This window comes from Camelus ferus, chromosome 18, assembly GCF_009834535.1.
Source record: "Camelus ferus isolate YT-003-E chromosome 18, BCGSAC_Cfer_1.0, whole genome shotgun sequence".
Taxonomy (NCBI): Eukaryota; Metazoa; Chordata; class Mammalia; order Artiodactyla; family Camelidae; genus Camelus; species Camelus ferus.
This window is the reverse complement of record NC_045713.1, coordinates 33,035,889-33,062,629: the sequence shown is the minus strand read 5'-3', so window position 1 is coordinate 33,062,629 and position 26,741 is coordinate 33,035,889. Positions and strand designations below refer to the sequence as shown.

The 26,741-nt window shown below is 42.7% G+C and overlaps 1 protein-coding gene across 1 annotated transcript; it reads left to right on the top strand.

Annotated features, from left to right (window-relative positions):
* Nucleotides 1-1,598: 1,598 nt before the first annotated feature.
* ACSM5 (acyl-CoA synthetase medium chain family member 5) lies at nucleotides 1,599-26,481 on the top strand. The gene is given in 15 exon segments (XM_006177288.3): nucleotides 1,599-1,752; nucleotides 3,464-3,678; nucleotides 7,393-7,603; nucleotides 10,226-10,356; nucleotides 10,358-10,434; nucleotides 12,364-12,507; nucleotides 14,578-14,731; nucleotides 16,752-16,831; nucleotides 17,996-18,119; nucleotides 18,975-19,055; nucleotides 19,203-19,304; nucleotides 22,898-23,025; nucleotides 23,111-23,210; nucleotides 25,021-25,140; nucleotides 25,537-26,481. Coding segments are annotated over 15 exon segments (1,830 nt in total). The 5' UTR covers nucleotides 1,599-1,673; the 3' UTR covers nucleotides 25,621-26,481.
* The last annotated feature ends 260 nt before the right edge of the window (nucleotides 26,482-26,741 follow it).

The following is a 26,741-nucleotide window of genomic DNA, read 5'->3' as shown; positions in this document are numbered from 1 at the left end:
GGTATGGATGTGGCATTGAAGATGCCTATAGATTGGGATTTGAACCCCAGCTCTGTGGGTATGAGCAGCTGTGTGGATGGGCGCATGTCACTTACACTCTGAGGCTCCATTTCTTCATCAGTAAAATGGCACATGATGCCTAGGAAGGCTGTGGGTGTTTGAGGAGATGAAGCCTGCGAAGGGGGTACCAGGCATAGTGCCTGGAAGGCAGGAAGCCCTGCCCCGGCCTCACCCCACAATGGTACATCGTTTACCCCACGTAAACCTGTATCACATCATCACAGGGTGCGCCCCAAGTACATACAATTTCATTTGTCAGTCATACCTCAGTAAAGCTAGAAAAAAATAAAAGTATATTTTAAAAAATATGGAATGTTAGCAAGTGATAAATCCTTAGGAGGAAGATCAAGTAGAGACGAGGGTAGCAAGTGCCAGATGGGAGAGGGTTCCACTTTCGGTGAGGGAGTCCGTTGAAGGCTTCTTAAGCTGGAGCCAGCCTGCAGGGCACCCCCCTCCCCTGAGAGAGCCTGTTAATTAATATTCAGGAATTTGCAAGCCGGTTACTGAAACTTTGGTAGGTCGAAACTGGCCATGGTGGGAATCGAAACTGGCCATGGTGGGAATTTTTAACCACAGATACTGGAAAACACTACAAGTCACCTTGGTGGTTTTTGTTCTCAGAGAACCAGCTTCTCAGCAGCCTCTCCCATCTGGCACTTGCTACCCTCCGGTCTCTACTTGATCTTCCTCCTAAGGATTTATCACTTGCTAACATTCCATATTTTTTTTAATATATTTTTATTTTTTTCTAGCTTTACTGAGGTATGACTGACAAATGAAGTTGTATGTACTTGAGGCGCACCCTGTGATGATGTGATACAGATGTACGTGGGGTAAACGATGTACCATTAGGGGGTGAGGCCAGGGCAGGGCTTCCTGCCTTCCAGGCACTATGCCTGGTACTCCCTTCACTGCAGCAGGGACGTCAAAGAGCAAAAGGCAGGGAGACCAGTGTGGCTGCAGGCCGGTGAGAGCTGTCCTCAAGAGTTGCCTTTGGCTTTGAGCAAGACAAGGAGCCAGAGGAAGCTTTGTGCTTTTTAATAGCTTTATTTAGGAGTGATTTGCATACCAAAAAATTCACTCATTTCAAGAGTACACTTATTTGTGTTATTATTCATTTCTTTTAGTAAGTTTACAGAGCTGTGCAGCCATGACCACACTCCAAATTCAGAACATTTCCAACAAAGAGATCCTTTGTCCCCATTTGCCCCAGTCAACAGCTAATCCACTTCCTGTCCCTGGGTGCTGGACGGTTTAGAGCAGAAAGGGGACATGATTTGACTTACATTAGTGTCACTATTGTCTCTTTTCTGCCAACATACAATAAAGTTCCCATTTTCTTCTTAGATTAGATGGTGACCTGAATTTTCAGGGAAAATATCCCTAGGTCCGGGACACCCCCCGGGCACGCACCGGAGCTGGAGTTCCACCGCCCAGCTGTGAGAAAAGGGTGTGGGGCCACCCTCGCTGGCTCAAAGTGTGCTGACCAGTTGAAGCCACGTGTCCTCTGATGGCTTCAGGCTCTGTGCCCTCTCTTGGCTGTGCTTGGGGCCAAAGTGCCTGTGGGAGGCTGGGTCAGCAGTTTGCCGTTCCCAGCGTTCCCAGGAGCCGAGATGTTTACGGGCATTAAGGCCTGCCTTCAGCTGAAGCAGCTCCTAGACATCCTTTGCAGTCCCCGGGTTCAAAAACAAGGTACTGGGAAGAGAAACCCTTCAGCAGGAGGTGTCAGCGGCCTCCAAGGCCTTTGCTGATTAAGCCAAGCAGGGAGCAGGGCCCGTGAAATGGCTCTGGGCACTTGGGAAGGGGGCCTGGGATTCTAATTGTCTGCTGCCAAGGGGCCCCAGGAATCCGGGGGTGAAAGGCAGAGGGAAAAGGCGTGGGGCGGAGTTCATGAGCAGTGGGGAGAAGGGGAGGGAGGTCAGGGAAAGGGAGTCCTGAGGCTGCAGGCCACGTGGGGCTGGGGGCCACGGCAGAGGCTCGGGTCTAGGCCCTTCTGGGAGGTGGGATTAAGAAGTCACTTTTCCCCTCCAAACCTCACTTTCTTTATCTATAAAATAGAGAAAATAACACATCATAGACTTGTTATGAGGATTTAAGGAAATAATGTTTATAAAGCGCTTCCCAAATGCTCAATACCCAGTAAGCCGTCAGTAGATGCCAGGTATTATTTTTCCTGTTCTTGTGACCCATTATTATCGTTGGTTATTGTCTCAGCCCGTTTGGGCCACGTGTACTGGGCGGTTTAAACCGCACGTATTTCTCACAGTCCTAGAGGCCGGGGAGTGTAAGATCGAGGCACCACGGGCTCATTGGCGTCTGGCGAGAGCATGCTTCCTGGGTCAAATCTGTGTCCTCAGCAGGTGGAAGGAACGAAGGAGCTCTCTGGGGTCTCTTTTATAAGAACTCCACCCTCGTGACCTAATCAGCCACCAGTGGCCCCACCTCCTCACACCATTACCTTGGGGGTTAGGATCTAACACATGAATTTGGGGGGAACACGAGCATTTAGTCTATGGCAGTTCCCATGATCATATTCTGTGATTGTTATTATCAAGAGGAACTTGGTGGAAGAGAACTAAAACTGGGGATACAGCCCCTAGGCCACCGCTTCATTTCTCAAAAATTTCTCAGTTCACCTGAGGTTCCTGTTAAAATGCAGGTTCTAATTCCGCAGGTCTGGGGTAGGGTCTGAGGTTCTGCCTTTGTAACCTGCTCTCAGGTGATGCTCATGTGGCTGGTCCACAGCCCACACGCTGAATAGCCAGATGCTAAAACTACACTGTCCAGTATGGTAGCCACATGTAGCTGGTGAGCACTTGAAATGTGCCCAGTCCAGACGGAGGTGTGCCAGTAAGTGAAAAATCTACAGCAGATTTCAAAGGCCTGAGAAAAACAACAAAATAATGTAACATATCTGTCTAATAATTTCTTCTGATATTGATTGAAATTGATTGAAATTATAGGACATGGCTAGTTAAAAAAATTACTATCATAGTCTATTTCAGCTGTTTCTTTCTACTTTTTTGGATGAAACTACTAGAAAATTGTATATTACATGAGTACATGTGGTTCACATCTTGTTTCTGTTGGAGACCACTGCCCTCGAGCTTTCTTTGGCTTTGCTGGGCAATTCTCTTTGAAGAACTGAGCATTGGGAAGTGGGCCCTGAGTTCCTGACCTCAGACCCACAGAGATCCATGGGCAGTGAGAGGCGGAAGGGATGGACCTCAGGTCCAGGGAGGAGAAATGATCAAAATCACCCAATGGAACTTAGACTAAAGTCCAAGACTTTGTTCTGCAAGTCAGTTTGTGCTATGGCCATCCTAGGGCTGACCACAGATTCCTCTTCAACCTCAGTGTCTCCCCGGAGCCCAGAATTCATGACAGTGCTCTTTGGTGACAGGCAGGAGCAGCATGAGGCTGTGGCTGAGAGGACTGGTCCTCCAGGTGCTGAGATCTGCCCGGGGTACCTGCGGGTCTCCGGGGCAGCCGCCAACTCTACCTGCCCCTCAGAAGGTCGTGGCCACCTGGGAAGCCATCAGCCTGGGGAGGCGGCCAGTGCCTGAGTACTTCAACTTTGCTCATGACGTGCTGGACATGTGGAGTCAACTGGAAAAGGTGAAACTCACTGTGTCCTAGGGTCCCTCTTGACTTAGGAATTTGACAAGTCTTAAAATGGAAACTATTATTGTTGCAGCTTTAGGAAAAAAATTGTGACCAAGTTTTTGAGCTATAGACATCCTTGCCCAATCCCTGGTGTGTCTCATTTCTGAGTCCAGACCACACAGTGAGAGAGTTACACCCCTTTTGATTCCTTTCCTGTCATTCTGATCAAGTGAAGGAGAAAGTTTTGTCTACTAGTAGTCTGTTTTTAACATCTCCCTCACGTCACACACGTCCCTTCTAAATAAGGCAAGAGCTTGGCTCAGGCTCAAGCTTTTCACAGATCACAGCAGATGCATAGAACTGAATTCAGATTATCTTGATTTCTCTGTGTGTCTCTGTGCACATGACTCCTTTATTTTCCCTTATGTTGTTGTGTCTCTCTCTGTATTTTATGTTAAAGGTACTAACTTTTTATTTATAGTAGGAGAAAATATAAACTTTATTTCAAAGAATTTATTTATGTTAATTTTAAGAGGAGCTTTCTTAAAGACAAAATATGAAATAAGTAATAGTATGAGTAGGTACAGGAACAGTCCAGTCCACTGTCAGTGGATATGGTAACATTTATGAAGGTGCTGTGAGAATGGCTGAGATTTTACACCTGCAAGCTTGGCGGTCAGACAGACGTGGCTCATCCACTTGAGTTGTGACCTTGGACACACACCTTGAGCTCTTTGGATCTCGTCTATTAAAAGCGAGTCATGCCATATGCTGCTTGGAATTGTGAGAATGAATGGAAACTGTCTGTGAGAGATGGAGCTGGGTGCTCCTTTCCTGTCTACGAAGTATAAGGGTTTTTTAGTTTTTTTAACCACACTAGGCTCATCCTTAGAAGACTTCTCTTAATGATGAAAACAAACAGGGTTAAGTCAGAAAAATGGTAGAATAAGGGCTTTCTAAAATTTTCTCTTCCCTAAAAGCAACCACAAAAACAATAAAAAAAAAAAAAAACCTTAGAAAAATTGTCAGCATCAAATTTTCAGAACTCTGGAAACTAACCAAAAGCTGAAGTAATCCAGGGGATATTTATTAAAGAAACACTTACTCAAGATTTGGATGAATCTCAGTAAGGACAACCCTTGGATATTACCTCCTTATGCAAAAATACAGCCTTTATGACTATGCTGATACAAGTTTCAAACACATCTGATGAAGTTTAGCTTTCACAAACCAAGAGCTGCCAGAAAATAACAGCCTCTCCATTCTGCATGCATTTTGAAGCTTACCTGAAACCTGCCTTTTCTAAATGAATAATGTTAAGTTGAACTGTACATTTTAAAAACTTAATTGCCATTAAAGCAGAAATTATAAGGATGAAAAAAATGGCAATACATCTCGAATTGGTCTACATGCTAAATGTAATCTTTATAAAAATTCCAGGGGGTTTCTTTACAGAAATAAACAATCTTGTCCAAAGAGTCACATGGAAACACAAGGGACCCATAACAACCAAAAGAATCGTGAAAAAGAAACACAAAACTAGTGGACACACACTTCCTTATTTCAAAACCTACTACAAAGTTACAGTAATCAGGACTGTGTGAGGAAAAAAAAACCCAAAAATGACAGTGTGGTTCTGATATAAGGATAGACATGGATGAACAGGATAGAATTGAGTCCAGAAATAAATTCATAAATCTATGGTCAATTAATTTTCAGCAAAAGTGCCAAGAAAATTCAATGAGGAAAGAATGGTCTTTTCAACTAATGGTGCTGGCACAACTGGATATTCACATACAAGAAAAATGAATGTGGTCCCCTATCTCACACTACATACGAAAATTAATTCAAAAATGAATCAAAGACCAAAGTAAAGGAGTAAAAACTATAAAGTTCTTAGAAGAATATATAGGTGTATCTCCTGGATTAGGCAATGGTTTTGTAGCATAAGCAATGAAAGAAAATAGATAAATTGAACTTCATGAAAATTAATAGCATTTGTAGATCAAAATGAAAGACAGCCCTCAGAATAGGAGAAAATATTTGAAATCACGTATTTGCAACAAATATATATACATTTGTCTCCAATATAAAAATAACTCAGATTCAACAATAAGAAGATAAATAACCCAATGAAAATATAGGCTGTGGATTCAAACAGACATTTCTCTGAAGAATATGAACAAACAGCCAATAGACACATGAGAAGATGCTCGACATCTTTATCCATTAGGGGAATGCAGTCCCAACCACAGGGAGATACCTCTTCACGCAGAGTGACATGGCTAAAACCAAAACCAAAACCAAAACAAGTGAACAAACAAAAAGTGTTAAACAAAACAAATCAAGAAACAAACAAACAAAAAGAACATAAATACAAAACAGAAACAGACGCATAGACATAGAATACAAACTTGTGGTTGCCCAGGGGGTGGGGGGTGGGACGGGACAGACTGGGATTTCAAAATTTTTGATACTGACAGGCATATGCAGAATAGATAAACAAGATTATACTGTATAGCACAAGGAAATATATACAAGATCTTGTGGTAGCTCATGGAGAAGAAAAAAAGTGACAATGAATATATGTATGTTCATATATAACTGAAAAATTGTGCTCTACACTGGAATTTGACACAACATTGTAAAATGACTATAACTCAATAAAAAAATGTTTAAAGAACAAACAAACAAACAAACAAAAAGTGTTTGCTAAGAAGTATTAGCAAAAGTAGAGAAATTAGAACCTTTATTCATTGCCAGTGGGAATGTAAAATGGCATGGATGCTGCGGAGAACAGTTTGGCAGTGCTTTAAAAAGTTAAACATAGAGTCATCATATGACCCAGCAATTATTTTCCTAGATATATATCCAATGGAATAGGAGACGTAATTTCACACAAAAATATGTACATAAATGTTCATAGCAACTTTATTCATAATAGCTCCAAAATGGAAGCCACCCTAATGTCCATCAGCTGATGAATGGGTAAACAATATGTTCTCTATCCATACAGTGGAATGTTACTTGGCCATTAAAAGGACTGTAACGCTGACACATGCTACAACATAGATAAACCTTGAAAACATTATGCGAAGTGAAAGAAACCAGACACAAAAGGCCACATACTGTATAATTCCATTCATATCAAGCATCTGGAATAGGCAGCCATAGAGACAGACAGTAGATTAGGGGTTGCCAGGGGCTTGGTAAGGAGAGAAAAACTTGTGGCCACTAATCTGCAGAATATTTCTTTTTAGGATAATGAAAATGTTCCAGAGGTAGATGGTAGTGATGGTTACACAACTTTATGAATATTCTGAAACCTGTTGAATTGTTCATTTAAATATGGTGAATTTTATGGTGGGAGAATTATATCTCAATTTAAAAAGAGGAGGGCACAGAACAGTGTGAATCTAATGCTATCTTTGGCATTAAAAAGATGATGTGGAAAAAGGAATACATGTATGTTTGTCTAAAGAAACACTAAAAGGATGTGCAAGAAACTAATAGCATTGGTTACTCACTGAGGCAGGTGAAGTAAGGGAGCAGGTGGATTGGCACAAGGATGGGAGAAGCCTTCTCAATGCACATCTTTTCATACTGTTTTGATTTTTGAACCCTGTGAATGTAATACTTACTGTAAAATTAAATTTTCAAAAACCAAGGAAACAAAAATCCCCAACAGATGGTTTCAACCTCTCTTCTGCCTGCAACGCTGTCTAGGCTGGGCACCGGCCCCCAATCCCCGCATTCTGGTGGGTCGACGGCATGGGAGCAGAGGTCAAGTGGAGCTTTGAGGAGCTAGGGGAGCAGTCCAGGAAGGCGGCTAACGTGCTGGGAGGCGTGTGTGGCCTGCAGCCTGGAGACAGAGTGATGCTGGTGCTTCCACGGCTCCCGGAGTGGTGGCTGGTCAGCGTGGCTTGTATGCGGACAGGTCAGTGAGCAGGGCTGAGACTCCCAGTTGGGGCTGACATGACCTGCCAGAGCTTTGACAGCATCCACAGGGTTCGGGAGATGGAGCATACTGAACCCAATGTGGAGTTTTGTTTATTTTCCCATTGCCCGACAATCACGAACTTGATCGGGTACAGGGCCAGATAGCACTGAAATTGATTAAAGCAGTCCAGTGTGAGACAAGCAGGGAGTGCCGAGGACTGTGGTGAACTGGAGCTCACATGCCTCGTCAGTCAGGGACAGCTGCTTCTCAACTCCAACCGAATGTTTCCTTGGGTGAATGAGGGCCAGTGTTTCCAGAACTTCTGATTTTGTAATAAACTGGATTTTTGTGGGGAAAAAAAAACCGTCTTCCAATATTTTCATGTTGACAACTAAATTGATATTTTTTAAATTCTGAATGGAATAAACTATATATATATATACGCACACGCACACACATATATATATATATATATATTTTTTTTTTTTTTTTGCATGGTGGTTTGGGAGCTGCCAGTGTCTGGAGAGTGATGCAGTTACAGATGAGAGACCTTTGTAACCAATCTAGATTAGTTTCACTCTTAGACTTCATGGCTCTCACCGTCACAGCTTTGCCTAGCTCCCAAGAAATGGGCAAGAAGTACAAAATAATCAAAGCAATAAGATCAGCCCTGAAAGATTCCTCTTCCCACTGTCATGAATGCCCAGGACAGCAGATCATTGATCTTCTTGGGCTGTGTCTTCGAGCAGAGGAGGATGGGAAGCAAGAGGACACGGCCACAGAGCCCGGATAGCCCCTGCTGGCCCTGTCCGATGCACTTATTAAAAGGGCTGGAATTTTTAGGCTGATTTTACAAAAACAAGACAACTGCTTTCAGTGGAGTGCTGGTTTCTCCGCCCCCTCCCGGAGCTTTCCACCACTTACAGTGTTGTCCACCCCCTTCCAATCATGTTTGTAAATCTACCTGAAATTTGTTTTTACAAATAATACTTGCAAAACAGAGGGGTACAAAACCCACAACAGGAAATTAGCCTTTCTATATTAACAAGCTTAATTCAGCCATTTTGTGAATCAATTGTCCAACAACAAAAAAAAGGAGGCAGAAATTTTAATTTAATTCTTACATATTTTTTGCACACTATATAAAAGTGAGCACCATTTTAATGTATCCAGCTCTGAGGAAAAGAAACAGGCACACTGGTTTGAGAACGTCTCCACACGGCATGACATTTAAGGTCCATTTAAATGCCAGGGCTGAGTTAAGGGAGCCCCTGTCCTTTTCTTGAGGACCTGCTATGCTCCAGGCACTGTGTTAGGCACTTCGTGTGATCAAAACTTCCTTTGGAGTATTACGATAATTATTTTTTTCTATTTACCTAAATGTCTCCAGTTTCCCCAGTTATATAGATTCCCACATTTCTTTTTGTCCCAACTGAATAACTCAACACTGCATTCCCCACTGCAGCTTCCAGTCTAGCACCCTCTCCATTTTAGAGGCTACTCCAGCTGGACGTCCTCACATTCTCCCATTCCCACGTTCTCCACGTATGCATGCATCACTTTTCCTCTAGGCTACAGTGTTCAGCTCGTTTCTCTTACTGACAGCTCCTGGTCTCCACCATCTGCCTGGGCCCCCATAGCACCGCACACAATGCCGTGTGGAACAGACTTGTGCTGGAAGTAGCTAACACAGAGAGATGGCAGTGAAGAATCGTACTGCTCAGCTCCCAGAGTGTCCGTGCTGGGCTTTTCCTGTAAAAGTGTAGAAAATAGAAGGTTGATGAGAACATTGCTTTGGCACCCACCCGCTTCGGGATCGGCCCCTTCCTCAGTCTTCTGTTCTCACTCTCTGGCTGGGGCTGGATGACTGTAATTCTAAGATCTCTTTCCTCCTGTCTGTGAAATGAGAATGCTGGACTCGATGGAGTGTGAAGTGTTTAAAGCCTGCATTATGACACTTGAGTGATTTTTCAAGTGTCTGATTAAACTTTGGCCCTGCTTTCTGCTTCCTCATCCCTTCTCTTGGAAGAAGATGAACTCAGCTACCCTCAGAGTGGCTTTGGTTGAAGTAACATGGAGCCTCCACTGCTCCACCTACACCCCCGCCCCCCCTTGCCCCAAGCGATCCACATGCAACACTGAGTTTCACTGTAGCCTTTTGTTTGAAAAGCATGAAAAACCATTGAACTACGTAAACTCTAGGGCAATATAATGCAACGTTCAAGATCATGGGCTCAAGTTCACCACTGTCTGGGTTCACAATTCCAGCTCTGCAGCATATTAGTTATGTGATCTTGGGCAAGTTATAAAGTTATCTAAGGGCATAAAGGTTTAAGTCTTAGTTTTTCTGATCTGCAGAATGGGTATAATAGTATCTACTTTCCAGGGTTGTAAGAATTAAATGAAATAATACATGTAAAGTTCTTAGCATATATAAGCACTCTGTAAGTACTTTCTGGATTTCAATATTATCATGAATAATGCTTTTTCTAGTTCAGGCATTCCAACTCTCTCCAGCCCCTTCCTGCTCCTATCTGTGATGGGAATATGTGGTCTGGACCTGTTCGCAGGGGTCTTCCCTTGTTGCCCAGTCAACATCCCTTCTCTGTGTGGTATCAGGGGCTGTCATGATTCCTGGCATCTCTCAGCTGACAGAGAAGGACCTCAGATTCCGGCTGCAGGCATCCAAGGCCAAGTGCATCATCACCAATGACTCCACGGCTCCACAGGTGGACGCCATCAGTGCGGACTTGCCCCTCTCTCCAGACCAAGCTGCTCGTGTCAGACAGCAGTCGGCCAAGCTGGGTGAACTTCCGGGAACTCCTCCGGTAAGTTGGGGGCTCTCCAGAGGACAGCATAAAAACGAGGCCAAGGCATTTCTCCTTTAAGCAGCAAGAATGCACTGCTGATTGCACACAAAGAGGGTGAATCAATCAGGAAGGAATGCACACTTTGGAAGCCAGACAGACCTAGGACCTAATCCTGGCGACTACTGTAAGATCCTTCAGCATCACTCAGTCAGTACTAGACTTGTCACTAGCTTTTTTGTGCATTTACCTCTATAATGGTGATAATAATTACAGAGTTACCAGCCAGAATAAATGGGATGATCCATATGAGGCATTTAGTGCATAGTAGGTGGTCAGTTAATAATCTAATCGTCACTGCCATGTAGTGAGTGCTCAGTGTATGCCAGGTGTGCTAGGTAGGCATTCACCTACATTCATTCATGCAGCAAAGATTTAGTGAACATCTATTTTATGACAAGAATGGTGTTTGATGCTCAGAACACAATAATCAGACATTGTTTTATTTAATCCTTGGAAAAAACCCTACGAAGTACACTTTACCCTAATTTTACAAATGAGGAAACTGAGACTTGGAAAAGCAAAGTGACTTGTTCAAGATGCTAATAAGTAGTGAAGTCAGTGTTGGGGCATTTGCCTTTGAGCAAGGTCTGCTGGAAACCTATCTGGGCATTTGAGACTTTGTCTTGATTGGAAGCCAGAACCAAAAAGCAGCCCTCATAGGCGTCCACGCTGTTAAATCACAAATGCCTGTCCCCATAGATCAGCTGCATCAGATTCATCTGGGTGCTATTTAAAATTTATTTTATTTTTTGACTAATATCAACACTTGTCTCTTGTCCCTAGCTTAATTTAAAAGAGAACTTTGTGTCACGTACACTTACATGTTATAATTTTCAGGATTATAAGACCCACAAGCATGGATTATAAATAATGTGTCCTATATTTCCTAAAATATTATATTTCCAATATACGGTACTTTCCTATACTATATTTTCATTATATTCCAATACAATGGTGAGCAGCTGAAACTTGAACAGAAAATAGTCAACACATGTAAGAAATAAAATTAAGCATGAAAGATATATTTTAAAGTTTGAGGACATGGTAAATACCTTTTAGATTGTTCTTTCCTACACTAGAATATAAGCTTTCTACTGTAAAATTATGGGAAATTACTTATTTATTTACCTAGCTATTTATTTATTTATTTATGTGGGGGTGCGGTTTTAAATACAGACTCCAAGGCCCCACTTAACCAGACATATCTGAGCAAGGGCCCTGGGAATCTGCATTTTCAAACATCTGCCCAGGTGATTTTGAAGAGTTGCCAGGTTGGTCCAGATCAGTGCTGTCCATTTTGGCCGTCATTAGCATTACTTGAGGAGCTTTCTAAAAAAAATAAATAATAACAATCGTCAAAGATTCTGATTTCACTTTCCCTCCAGGGTGGGGCCCAGGTAAGAATATTTCTTTTAAACATTTACCAGGTGGTCCTAAGATGCAGCCAGGGTTGAGAAACAGTGAGTTCGAAACTCTCCAGGTCACAGAACCTTAGGAATGACCCAGATCTCAAAACTCCAAATTTAGGGAACACTTTAGAACACAGCTCTAAATTACTAGGAGCTGAGGTGGGGGTGGGAACCGTGCCTCATGTGGGTGTGTTCCACCAGAAAGTCCTCACGCCCTGATAACAGCACAGGCTTTTTGACTGAGTCACTTGATCATTCTGAGCCTCAATTTTCTCATCTGCAAAAGGTTATAATGATAGTACCCACCCCACTAGGTGGTTCCTGTAGGGATCAGAGAAAATGCGGGCTGGAGCTTCCAGCACGTGCCTAACATGGAGTATTTAATAAAATGGTAGCCGGCTTGTTGTTGCACATATTTTTGTAACTATGACTATTTTCCCTACTAGCAGTATGCCCCTCGAATTTTTATACTTTACAGGGAGGCATCCACAGAACATAGCTGCGCGAGGACCAAGAGTCAAGACCCACTGGCCATCTACTTCACAAGCGGCACTACCGGGAACCCCAAGATGGTTGAGCACACACAAGCCAGCTATGGACTGGGCTTTGTGGCCAGTGGAAGGTATGAGGACCGCTTGTCTGGTGGGTCCGAGGAGCAGAAAGTAGGCAGATGAGCTGGAGGAATGTGAGTGAGGCAGAAAGTGGTAGGAGTTGAGATCAGACAGCTTGAGGGGGGCTGCAAATCAGGAAGGCTTTAGCTTTATCCTGAGTGAGGTGACAAGCCATTGGAGATTTTATTTTAAATTGTGGTAAAGCATATGTACCATTAAACTTACCATTTTAACCATTTTTAAGTGTATAGTTCAGTGTCGTTAAATGCATCAATGTTGTGCGATCATCCCCACCATCCATCTGCAAATCTTTTTCATCTTGCAAATCTGAAACTCTGCACCTATTATACAAAAACTTCCTATTCCCTACTACCCCCAGGCCTTGACAACAACTGTTCTGCTTTCGTCTTGATGAATTTGACTACTCTGGGAATCTCATAAAAGTGGAAATCATACAGTATTTTTCCTTTTGTGTCTGGTGTATTTTACTTAGCATGATGCCTTCAAGGTTCATCCATGTTGTAGCATGTGTCAGAATTTCCTACCTTTTTAGGGCTGAATAATATTCCATTGTGTGTATACACCAGTTTTGTTTATCCATTCATTCACTGATGGACACCTGGGTTGTTCCCACTGTTGCAGAAAAATGTGTTACAGCTCAGTTTTATAGCTCGGTGTTACAGCTCAGTTGTGACAGCAACCTAGATCCGGGTGAGACACCAAGCAGCGCTCGGAAAGTTGTAGAACTCAGGTTTATTTTGCCAGCAGGCTCAGAGGAGTTAACACTCCAAGCTCAGGACCCCGGCTGTAGGTTTACACAGGCTTTTATCAGCTGCCAGTTTACACTTTGCAACATCATATGCAAATTAGGTATAAGGAAAGCTGACTAATTAAGAACAAGCTTTGTAGAAATGGACCAATCAGGAGGGAGAGAAATAACCAATCAGGAGTGAGGGAAGTGGACCAATCAGGAGTGAGAGAAATAACCAATCAGGAGTGAGTTCCATGCAAATGAAGTACTACAAATGGACCAATCAGAAGCTAGGGAAATGAACCAATCAGGAGTGAAGGAAATAACCAATCAGGAGTGAGCTCAGGGAACCAATAGAATTTTAGGTGTAAGTAAGCTGTTTCAGAGGCAAAGAGTGAGATAGAGTCTCTGGGCCAGGGAACTGGATGGTGCTGGTAGGAGAGTAGTGGCCCTGCTTGGGGATCCTGCCGGTCTTATTATGGGGCTTTCTGCCTCACCACCTTTTGGCTCTTGTGAATAACACTGCTGTGAACATGGGTGCACAATAACTGCTCAAGACCCTGCTTTTAATTCTTCTGAGTATGCACCAGAAGTGTAATTGCTGGGTAAGATGGTGATTCTATGTAATTTTTTGAGGAACATTAGAGTATTATGAGCAGAGGAGTGACATGATCTGATTTGTTTTTTGAAAGGATAACTCAGAATATTGGATTGAGAATAAACTGCAGGGGGCAAGGATGAAGCAGAGGACCACTTAAGAGGCCAGTACATTAAGAGACGAGGGTGGAGGCTTGCTTGCCTGGGGAAATAGCAGTGGAAGGAGTGAGAGGAGGTGAGATTCTGAAAGTATTTTGAATGCAGACCTAGTAAGATTTGATACGAGGTGAGAGAGAAAGAGTCAAGGACCATGCCAAGTTTATGTTTATACTTGCTAAACTATAACCCTCTCCAAGAAAGACTAATCATTTGTTTCTGTATCCCTAATGATAAGTGCTGAATAAATGTTGACTGAGTAAAGAAAGTGACCTTACCCCATTATGTGGAGATTATTTCTTCCCTTATATATCACTCCCAGTAGACTATGAACTGCTTGGAAGCATGGGATCTGTCTTTTTAATTCTGTACCGTTAGCCTAGGGCACAGGGACGTAGAAAATGCTCAATAAATGCTTGTTGAGACAAAGGTTGACTTTATGGTTCTTATACAGATTTGACAAGCATAAGTGAGTACACACGGTAAGCAAGGCTCCAGATAGGGGAAATGGATAATGTAATCCTTTTGAAAGATAGAAATATTGCTCGGAGTTCTGACTTACTTTCATTTTTGGCAGAAGGTGGGTGGCCTTGACTGAATCGGATATCTTCTGGAACACGACGGACACTGGCTGGGTGAAGGCAGCCTGGACCCTCTTCTCTGCCTGGCCTAATGGATCTTGCACTTTTGTGCATAAGCTGCCCCAAGTTGATGCCAAGACTATCCTGAACGTAAGAGACAAAAATACCTCTCGTGTGTTGAGTATAAATAAGATGAGTGGGATATAGGTTTTGAATTTGCAGGAGAAGAGACATGAGTCGGTGACAATAATGGTTCTTTGGTGCTCCTAGGACCTTCCATAATCTGGTTCATGCCCACTAGGCTACCTTGAATCGTTGCCTATCCTCTAGCTATGTCCCTAGACAGAAGACCACTTTGTATCTTCAAATCTCTGCACATTCTATTTTTTCTTCTTGGGGTGCCTCTCCTGCCACTACTTGCTTTCCTATGCTCATATCAAAACCACAGTTACTTTTCAACACCTTGAGGGAAAATCATAACCTATTCCTCAACTTTATGTGCTACTGTCCATGGTGCTGAGCATAGGTATTTCCCCCAACTCTAGAGTCTCCTGCCCACCCTTCCAGGGTTTTCTCATACTTGACGTCCCCAGTAGAGACACAGGCATCCCTCCTCTGCCCGTCACTTCTTAACCACAATTTCTTAAAATATCAGGGGAACCACCTGCCCGTGTTCTTTGCACTGAAGCAAGCTGGATCACATGGCTAATAGGACAGACTGGGCCATCAGTCAGGCCTCTGATCCTTCTGATCCTACATCTTCCATTTACTAGCTGTGTGTCCTTGGGAAAGTCACCTAAGTTTCCCTGAACCTCGTGTTTATCATCCTTAGGAAAGAAAGGGATAATATAGTTGCATAGAGTTGCGGTGAGACTTAAATAATACTAGGCATATGGTCTGGCACGTAGTAGTTTCTTAACACATAGTGATTGTATTATCACCATTATCAATCCTCACCATCATTATTAATCAGGTAGGGCTTGATCAACTAGTGTGTGCCTTCTCCCTCCACTGCCCCTAGTCCTGACATAATGTATATATTAGTTATCTATTGTTGTGTAGTAAATTACCCCAAAACATAGCAGTTTAAAACACAAATATTTATTATCTCAGTTTCTGATGATCAGGAATCTTGGAATCAGTTTAACAGGTAGTTCTGGATCAGGGTCTCTCATAGGGTTGCAGTCAGGATGTCAGATGGGTACACCCATGTTCATAGTAGCATTGTTCATAATAGCCAAAAGGTGGAAGCAACTCAAGTTCCATGGATCCAGATAAACAAAATGTAGCACATGCATACAATGGATTACGATTTAGCCTTTAAAAAGAAGGAAATGCTGACACGTGCTACATCATCTTGAAAATATTATGCGAAGCGAAATACGCCAGCCACAACAGAACAGATAATGTACCGTGTCTTACCATCATCAAATTTGTAGAGACAGAAAGTGGAATGGTCAGGGGCTAGGAGAAAGGGAAATGAGATGATATTTTGTAACGGGTAGAGAGTTTCAGTTTGGGAAAATTAAAAAAAAAAATTCTGGAGGTGGATGGTGGTGATGTTTGCACAACAGTATGAGTTTACTTAATACCACTGGTAAGTACACTTAAAAATGGTCAAATTGATTAATTTTATGTTATGCTTACTTTGCCACAATAATAAGAAAAAAATATGTCAGCTAAGACTGCAGTTATTTTGAGGCTTGACTGGGGCTGGAAACTATGTTTTAAAACTCACTCATGTGGTTTTTAGAAAATTTCAGTTCCTCACTGGCTGTTGGCCACAAGCTTCCGTTCCTCACTACGTGCACTTGTCCACTGGAGGAGTTGAGCATACTCACAACACAGGGAGTGATTCAAGAGAGGGAGAATGACAGCATCCAAGACGGAAGCCATAGTTTTTGCATAACCTAATCTCAAAAGTGACATCTGCATCATGCTACTGGTCACACGGACCAAATTTTGTGTACGTTGTGGGAGGGGACCCAGTTGGAACACTAGTAGGTGGGAGTCATTCCAGGCCATCTCAGAGGCTGGATACTACACACAGTGCTCAATTTTTCTCCTCTGGTAATTGGAATGTGAAGACCCAATTCACTTGCTCCAACTCCATGAAGTCCCTCCTCCCTAGTGACTCTAAGAAGATCTTCCGCCCTTTGTTTTTGTTTAGACTCTGTCCAGGTTCCCGATCACCACCCTCTGCTGTGTCCCCACCATCTTCCGGCTGCTTGTGCAGGAGGATCTAACCAGGTAGGGCCCATCTTTTTGGTGCTTTGGGGGCCTAAGTATGTAAATATATAGCACAGGTACCCCCCTCCACCACCCACACACGCACACATACACCCTCTCATTCCAACTTTCTGTCTCTTGGTCTCTCTCACACACACATAGTCACAAGCACACATACCCATATCCTTTGCAGATACCTCTCAATGAACTTCTGGTGGGGGGGAGAGTGTAGCTCAATGTAGAGTACATGCTTAGCATGCACGAAGTCCTGGGGTTCAATCCCCAGTATCTCAAATCAATCAATCAATCAATCAATCCATCCATCCATCCATCCTTCCATCCATCCATCCATCCTAATTACCACCCACTCCTGAAAAAAAAAAAGAATAAACTTCTGGCCCTAGGAATTTGCATCCAGATGGAACTGATTAGATCTGACAGTCTGAAATTTCAGAGCTCGAGGTAGGCGGTCTCCCTAATCCCATGTATCTGGCCATGAAGCACCTAAGAGAGCTAGTTCTTCCATGATTGTCAAGATTAATTTTATGATGTATGGATTCATCCCATTCATTGATCTGTTGTAAATTATCTCCACAGCATGAGTTGACCAAAATCAGACTCTGAATGATTTGTTCAAACAAAATGTGGTTGAAAGATACTCAGTAATATTAAGTAATAGTCAAACCAATTTGATCCAAAGAGGAAAATGATAACAAATGTATTTGCAATCACTGATTTTTCACATTTTGGATAGTTTATTGAATGGAGGAGTTTTGCAATATATTTAATATTTGTCAGAATTTTTGTGTTCCTAGAGGGCCACTTTCTATATTTTTAGTTTTTAATTTATCTTTTTCAACACGTAGTTGTCCCAACCAATTTAATATCAATTAGTTTATTTACAACTAAATCATTTTGGCAAATTCACCTGAAATTCACCATGTTATACCAAAGTCTACTAAGTGAGTTTCTGATTTTATTCCAAACTCAAGTTGGATTTTTTTTTTTTTTTAATTACCGGTACATGAGGAACATGCCTGCAAGGCCGGGGCACTTGGAGCAGATTATAAAGTATGGGAGTTTATGCTTTAGTGCCTTCAGGTGTCTGGACCGAGGCAGCAGTGCTGGAGTGTGGGGTTGGGATAAGGGTCCTGACACAGGTGGCCTTGTCTTCCAACTGAAAAGGTACCAGTTTCAGAGCCTGAAGCACTGTTTGGCCGGAGGAGAGGCCCTGAACCCTGACGTGAGGGAAAAGTGGAAGAGCCAGACAGGCCTGGAGCTGCACGAAGGCTACGGCCAGTCTGAGACAGTGAGTGCAGCCGGGCCCTGCCCCTTCCCCAGCACCTCCGCCTGAGCCCCCTGCCAGCTGCTGGGGAAGGCTGGTCTGCAGAGCCTCCTGCCTTGCTGGCTGTCATCTCTGTGAAACACTCAGGGACTGCCCTGCCCACAGGGAGGAGAAGCTGTTTGGGAAGGGATAAATTTGGGAGTTTGAGATTTGCAAATGATGATCACTATATATAAAAGAAACCATATTTCTTCTGGATAGCACAGGGAATTATATTCAATATCTTATAATAACCCTTAATGAAAAAGAATATGAAAATGAATATATATATACATATTTGTATATATATGCATGACTGGGACATTATGCTGTACACCAGAAATTGGCACATTTAACTGACTGTACTTCAATTAAAAACAAAACCCAAAACTCCATTAGCCTTTCTTCCCTTTTAGTTGAAAGGTAATTTAAAATAATTTCACAATGACACCTTAGCCAGCAAACTAACTCTTGAGGCCGAAGGTGTTTGCCTTCACCAAGACAGCCTACGTCTGTCTCTGGTCAGAGCCCAAGATCTTAAACAGTATTCTCTATAGCCATCCAGGCACAAATCTGGCGATCAGCTGAGTCTTTGGCTTCATGACACGTTAAGTTCTTCACGTGCCTATTTGAGTGTTCAGTAAGTGATTCTCGTCTATGAAAAGAAGGGAAAGAAGGAGGGAAAGAAGGAAGGAAGATGAAAAGTAGAGAAAGGAAGAGAATGTAGAAGACGAAAGGAGGCGAGAAAAAGAATTAGAAGGCACAGTGAGAGAAAAGGTATGGACCAGGAAGGAAATAAAGAAACAAGCTCCCTCCTTATTGGTTCTGGTGTCTCTCCAGGTTGTGATCTGTGCCAATCCCAAAGGCTCGAAAATCAAGTCAGGATCCATGGGGACAGCATCCCCACCTTACGATGTGCAGGTAGGCAGCCTCTCCCAACTGTTGGTGAAGGTTGGTTCCTTCCAAGAGGAGAGCAAAACACACATCTGGATTAGCAACATGGGACTCGGCTAGCAGATGGCCTGGTTGTGCAGACTTCTAGACACCGTCCTGTGATCTCTCCACCAGATTGTAGATGATGAGGGTAATGTCCTGCCTCCAGGAGGAGAGGGGGATATTGCCATCCGTGTCAGACCCACCCGGCCCTTCTGTTTCTTCAGCTGCTATTTGGTAAGTGGCCATTTTCACAGTAAGTGCTGTGTGCCAAGCATTGTGCTCCGTGCTTTATACACATCTATTTGTTTAACCTTTGTAGTAACTGCAGGAGGTGGATTGGCACTGTTATTGACAAGATGCCATTATTGACAAGGAAGCTGAAAGATGAAGTGACTTATCCAATGTCAATTACCTAGTGTGTGTAAGGACAAGGGATGTGAATGTGGATATGCCTCGAGTGCAAACTTATAAGGGCAACACCAGCATTTAACGATGAGAAACTCAAGGTTCAGCGAAGGGAAGGGACTCACCAAAGGTCAAACTGCAATTTCGTGCCAGAGCCTAGTTTTCAGGACTCTCTTTGTCTTGAGTCGTGTCTGGATAAATGTTCCCTGGCAGTGCTGTGTCCTAGGATTCTAGTCCACGTTTCTGTGATAATCTAACGATCACCTCTCCCTTATACCCACCCTGGCTGGTGTTCACAGTGGGTGATTCAAATGTGCAGCCAAGCTTTATAGGAATTCTATCTGCTGTGCATCAGTTACCATATTGAAAAGAGCAGATAAAAATCAGCTCATTTGTTCCTGGAACGTTGTATGTGTATTTTAGCAGCTTTTCTGTGACCACTAGAGAAATACTCTTTCACGGTATTTTATTTAAAGTCCCAGAAACCTACCTACAGAACAGCAACAACAGCCACATAGTAATTTCATCCGGCAGAGATAATATCAAAATGTAAGTGTATTTCTTTCTCACAGTTTTTGTAAGTGAAAGTAAATCCCTGACCTTCCTGAAGAATTTATTCATTCATTATTCATTGAGTGTCTCCTTTACACCTTTAGGTATACAGCACCGGACAGACCCATGTCTTCTTAGAACTTACATACAGAACCTCTCTGGGTCTGTGATCATTCCATTGAGCAAGTGAAGTAATTTGTCAAGTTATTTGCTCTTTTCTTTCTGGATCATTTTTAACTGAAGGGAAAAAAAGATAAATCTCTTCATGAGAATCATTGTATACAAAAATTAATAGAGGTCGCAGCCCAGGGTTCCTGTGTGAATGATGAGAGGTCAGTAGACCGAACAGTTAAGCCTGTCCCCCCTCATCAGCAGGCACATTTCAAACTCATGTTGACCACTTCCAAATAGCTGAAATTGCAAAATGTCCACTAAATGACTATGCCTATGTCAATTTTACATCCAGTATAAGGAATCTGCTTATTTTCCTAAGGAAACAAACTGTCAAAGACACAATGTCCATTACAGTGTTGTTTATCACAGACAAAAAATGGGGAGGAACTATCTGAATTATTTTTTTAAGTTTTAGTTTTATTTTTGGGGGGGGGGTTGGGGGAGGTGGTAATTAGGTTTATTTATTTAATGGAGGTGCTGGGGATTGAACCCAGGACCTCGTGCATGCTAATCCTGTGCTCTACCACTGAGCTATACCCTCCCCATCCTGAATTTCTAACAGTGGGAAATTCGTTATATAAATGATATTATAGCATTGCACACACGCACACACAAAAACAGAAACAAAAAATAAGAGAAAAAAGGAAAGAAAAAGAGAGAAAAGAAAAGGGAAAGAACAAAAAAGGAAAAAGAACCCAAATTCCTAACATGAAATTGTTTGAATAAATAATATTACAGCCACCCAAGGGAATATTTTTAATTAATAAATATTTAATATTATAGTACATTAGGCTTTTATTCTTATAAGGAGATGCTTACAGTATATTGTCAACTGAGGTAAAATTGGACTGTAGAAATATATGTATAGTATGTTCCATATTCACACAAATGTGCGTATGCATAAAATCACAGATAAGCCATGAAAAAGTCCTATACATGAGATCAAATTTTTACCCTTGGTTATCTGAAGAGTGAGACTGATCTTTTGTCATCCTTCATTTTTATGCTCTATTTATACTATAAGAGACATGTAATTGTCTAATACAGAGATGATAAAAAATTTTCAATGAAGTCTATGCAAGCGAAGGTCCTCAAGTATAGTTTAATACATAATTGGCACCATATCACAAATGCAACTTTATAATATGTACTTATTTTTTAATTCTTTTTTTTAAGTTGAATTATAGTCAGTTATAATGTATCAATTTCTGGTGTACAGCATAATGTCCCAATCACACATATATACATATATTCGTTTTCATATTCTTTTTCATTAAAGGTTATTACAAGATATTGAATATAGGTCCCTGTGCCCTACAGATGAAATTAACATTGAATTATGTCATGAATCTTTTTTACGGCACAAAGTGTTTTGGGAAAAAAATCCATCTTCTATGGCTACTTGGATTGCCTCCAGTTTGGGAGTGAATGTGGTTGCTATGCTTTGTCTAGAACATTCCCTTCCCAGGGCCCTTGCTCTGCGGGCGGTGCTTTGACTCCATCCTCCCGTGCCCAGCCTCACGACAGGTGTCATTACCTGAGAAAATTAGAGCTTTATCCATAAAAACATTATCATAAGTCTCAACATCTAGTAGAGCGAGTCTCTCCTTCTTACTCAACTTCTTTAGAAATATTGCACTTGCTCTTGGCCGTCCGCTTTTCACATGCACGTTAGAATCAAGCTGTCAAGTTCTACGGAAACTGTTAGCATTTTAGTTGGAGTTGCATTGTTTTTAGATCAATTTGGGGAGAATCAACATCATTCGGCTATTAAGTCTATCTTTCCATTTATTCATATCTTCTTTAATGCTTTGTGCAATTTTATATTGTCTGTGTATGCTTCTCATAGATTTTGTGTTAGATTTATTTTTAGGTATTGACAACTTAGCTTTTTTCTTTGTCTTTCAGAATACATTTTGAAAGTTGAAGTATAATTTACATACAATAAAATGCTCCCATGTTAAACGCGTGTAAAATGTAAACGCAATGACCTTTGACAAATGGTCACTGTGTTAACCACCACTGCAGTCAAGATATAGAACATTTTTATTACCCTAAAAAGTACCCTTGCGTCCCTTTACAGCCAATCCTTAGCCCCCAGGCAATTGCTAAATTATTTGTTGTCACTGAAAAATATTTTTTTAATAAGAACTTCATGTAAATGGTGTCAAAGTACTAATTTGTGTGTGTCTGGTTCCTTTGACGCAGCATAATGTTTTCGAGATTCATCTCCATTGTTGCACGTGCCAGTAATTTGTTTCTTTTTCTTGCTGAGTAGTAGCTTTGAGGATCAGAGTTTGATGTTTTATCTCTTTCTTCCACCCTTGCCTTTCAGCCAGCCTCTTGCTTTCTATCTTCAGTGATTCCTGAGCACAAAGAGTATCTGTGTATTCTTCTATCCTAAAACAAACAGAGCCAGTAACTGCCTTGTGCCCACCCTCCGGTGTGCGAATGTGCTGCCTAGACCCTTCTATGGGTGGTAGTGGGTGGCTGTCCCTAATGCCTTCCTGGCAGCTTCCTTCCAGTTAAAAGAGGGAAAACCCATAGGTTCATGGCTCCCTGTCCAGTGGGGACTTCTGGCCACTGGACTTCCTGTTGAGAAGTCCCCAGCCTTCTGCACGGGGCTGCTTGGGACGGACGTGTGTCCTAAGTGGCTGTGCTCAGATGGCTCTTCCTGGGCTCACTTTGTCTTTCAGGACAATCCTGAGAAGACAGCAGCGTCAGAACGAGGGGACTTTTACATCACAGGCGACAGAGCCCACGTGGACAAAGACGGCTACTTTTGGTTCATGGGAAGAAATGACGATGTGATCATTTCCTCAAGGTCAAGTTGTCTGCTCTCTGCCTCCCCCTTTGAAGCTTCATCGGGGAGGGGTGGTCTCCTGGAAGAGTTTCTTTTTCTTTTCCAGCTACCGAATTGGACCCATTGAAGTGGAAAGCGCCCTTGCTGAGCACCCTGCTGTCTTGGAGTCTGCTGTGGTCAGCAGTCCAGACCCCACCAGAGGAGAGGTAACTAGGCCAGCCAAGAACATTGCCTCCCGGTTCTGTGCCTGTGAGCACCCAGCAGAGTGAGCTGCAAGGCCCAGAACCCCCCACATCCCCAGGTACCACAAGGTCTGAAATGCCACCATCAGACAGACACACATCCATTTTGGTTAAGCATTGTCCTCATGTCCTTAGAGATACACATACTCTCTAGAAGGATATAAACAATTTAGTGTCGAGTGGACAACAGAACTGGGTCCCAAAGGGACTATTAGGTGGGAGATCTTGGTGGCAGGTACAGACTTTCTCATCCATTCTGTTCGATAAAAAAATCCTTTTACATTTGCAGATGAGGACATAGTGAGCACACCAAACATGGTTGCTGGTGGCTCTAACCTGGGAGGGATAGCCAACTTGAGGGAGGACCGAATAAATATCCCAAATGACCTGGATATATCAGAAAGATGGGCCAAATTTAATAAGCTAGCCTCTCTCGGGAGAAATGCACATTCCTTCTATGGGTCCCAGAGGAACAGACAGTGTGAGAGAAATAAAGTCATAGGCAGATCTATGTACTTTTCACCGGCTGTAAATCCAGCACAATCCTAAAGTGCAGTGTAGTTACCTTATGAAAGTTTGTACAACATCAGGCTGTATTCTCAGAAGCATCACGGCAGAGGAGTGATCCGTGAAGTCTGGGCCCTGGACTGGTCACAGCTATATCTCCTGGGGTTCTTCTTTTACAGATTTCTAGACCTCAAGTCAGACTCGCTGAATCAAAGTGACTGGAGATGCAGCCCTAAGGAATCTTCATTTCGTCCAGAAGCCCCTAGCCAAGTGATTCTGATGCCCACTAAAATTTGAGGTCACTAACACAGAGTGAGGGACATGAGAGTCCCATCTATGTGATGGAGAAATTATACCTGGAAATGTATGCCTAGCTCTGCATGTCATGAATGAATTGGACCTGTGGCAAACGGCTGTGTGCTCAAAGCCTAGTGCTCAGAACCGAGCCCAGCACATAGAAAGTGTCTGAGAAATGCTTGGTAGTCATAGCAGTAAGAGAAAGCCCTTCCTAAAAACCAGATCTGTCTGAACATGAAATGGTAGTGAGATGCCCACCTTTGCAAAGTATGCAAAGACAGTGAACCAGCACTTAGGGTGTTGTTGACAGAGTTGTATGGTGGCCTTTGAACTCTTCCGTTCCTATTGGAAAACATGTTTTATTGTACCCGAGTTTGAGACTCATTCTCCTCCTTGGCAGGAGGCAGCCTGCAAGAAAGATGTGGGCAGAGAGAGCCAAGGTGCAGAGTGTCTCTCAGGATGCCTGAAACAGCTGTGTAGCAAAATGCTCGCTGATTGCACACACTCACACATGCAGCCTCACAGAGACTCACCTCCCCTTGCAAGTGGTCTGCAGTTTCCCCTCATCCTGCTTGTCCAAACCTATACCCAGCTGCCTTCCTAGTCATGAAAACCTGTAAGTAATTGGCCGTGAGGAGTTTGTGAATCTCCTCTCTCCAAACTATTTGCATCCTAAGAAAAATCACCTTGGCTCCTAACTGTGTCATTTCGTGTATGGGGAATAGTTTGGAGAATTGGACTCTGAAATCATTCCACAGAAGCCACAACTCCCAATAGCTGATACTGGGAAGACAAGTCATACGGAAAAACAAAATTGGTGGTGTCCAATTTGCTGGCTGAGTCCAAGGCACTGATAGAACTTTTATGTCAGACTGGTAAACGTGAGCACATATTCACAAGGCTAGGATAAGGAGGAAAGAGTTGTTGTATGAGGTCCAACTTTCTCAGTTTTGTTTTTGCTTTCCAACAGGTGGTAAAGGCGTTTATAGTCCTTTCTCCAGCCTACTCCTCACGTGATCCAGAGACGCTAACCTGGGAACTCCAGGAGCATGTGAAGAGGGTGACTGCTCCATACAAGTACCCCAGGAAGGTAGACATCGGACGATCTAGGACATGCTAAGCTGGGGAACGGAACGGGCACATGCTCCCTGGAATTGCACTCAGGGAGGGGCTCTGGGGAGACGACCCTACACATAGCCCTGGCTGCTCCTTCAGCCCTTTCCTCCTGTTTCTTCCGAGTAGCACACTGGGTTCCCACTCTAAGAACTGGCCATAAGCCAGGTTCAGGGGGTGGTGCTGAAATGCTCTTGGAAATACCATGCCAGGCTCGCTGTTTTGATTGTTGCCACTTGGGAGAACCAGGAATCAGGGAGTCTTTCCAATGAAGTGGCAGAGGGGAATGGCTCTTTCCAGACAAAAAAAAAAAAAAAAAAAAGTCTTTCTGGGAATCGATGATTTCAAAGCGTTTTTGTTTTATGGCAACTAGGTGGAATTTGTTTCAGAACTGCCGAAGACGGTTTCTGGAAAGATCCAAAGGAGTAAACTGAGACGCCAAGAGTGGGAGAAATGAGAGGCAACCTCGGAAAGGACCCCCTGTAGGCCTCTGGAGCGTCTGAAAGGAACTGGGGGATCAACGGTTAGCTCCCCACTTGGCTCATCATCCCATCATCCCTTTGACCCTTCTGACGTCAAAGGCTTCCAGCTTCCAAATAAGCATCTCCAGAATCACTGCGTGACCCTGGAAGAGAGCAGAACGTCGTTAACCCAGAGTTCACAGCCACTGCCCAGACAAGCAGATGTTCGGTGGCTTGACTTCCCCCTCTGTCTGGAGGCATCCTTAACAACTGCCCACTGGTCTTTCCTCCTCAGAGCTTTCAGCTATCCCGCCGAAGGACAGGTCACCAGAGCGCTGGGGCACTTGCGATCTCATTCACTGCCAGTGAGAGTGTAGCCACTTGACCCTTTTTAAAAAAGTAATTAATTAATTAATTTTTTAAATTGAAGTACAGTCAGTTACAATGTGTCAAGCCGGAAAGAGAGAGAGAAATACCACTTGCCCCTTTTGATAAAGCTATTCGGTAATCATATCCAGGGCCGTAAAATAGTGGTCATACCCTTTAGTTCAGAAACGCCATCTTTCGTAGTCACTGCAAAAGATAGGATTCAAAAGATATTCACTGTTTAAGACCATGAAAAAGAATGGAAAGAGAATGAATGCCTAGAAATTTGTTTTTTTTAATCTATTTTTATATATAGTGGCTAACATTTGCAAATCTCAAACTCCTTAATGTATTCCTTCCCCCTTCCATAAGATTGTTTACTATGTCTGCGAGTCTGTTTCTGTTTTGTAGATGAGGTCATTAGCATCTTCTTTTTTTCTTTTTTAGATTCCACATGTGAGTGACATCATATAAAAAATAAATTTCTTCTGTATAGCACAGGGAGCTATATTTAATATTTTGTAATAACCTTTAACAAAAAATATGAAAATGAATATATATATATGTGTATATGCATGATTGAGACATTGTGTTGTATGCCAGAAACTGACACATTATAACTGACTGTGCTTCAATTAAAAAAAAAAATGAATACCTAAACAATAGGACGGTGATTAACTAAATTGTAGTGGATTCACTCAATAACAGCTTATGTGGTCTTTAAAAAGATGCCTTGGGGGAAATTTGAGTT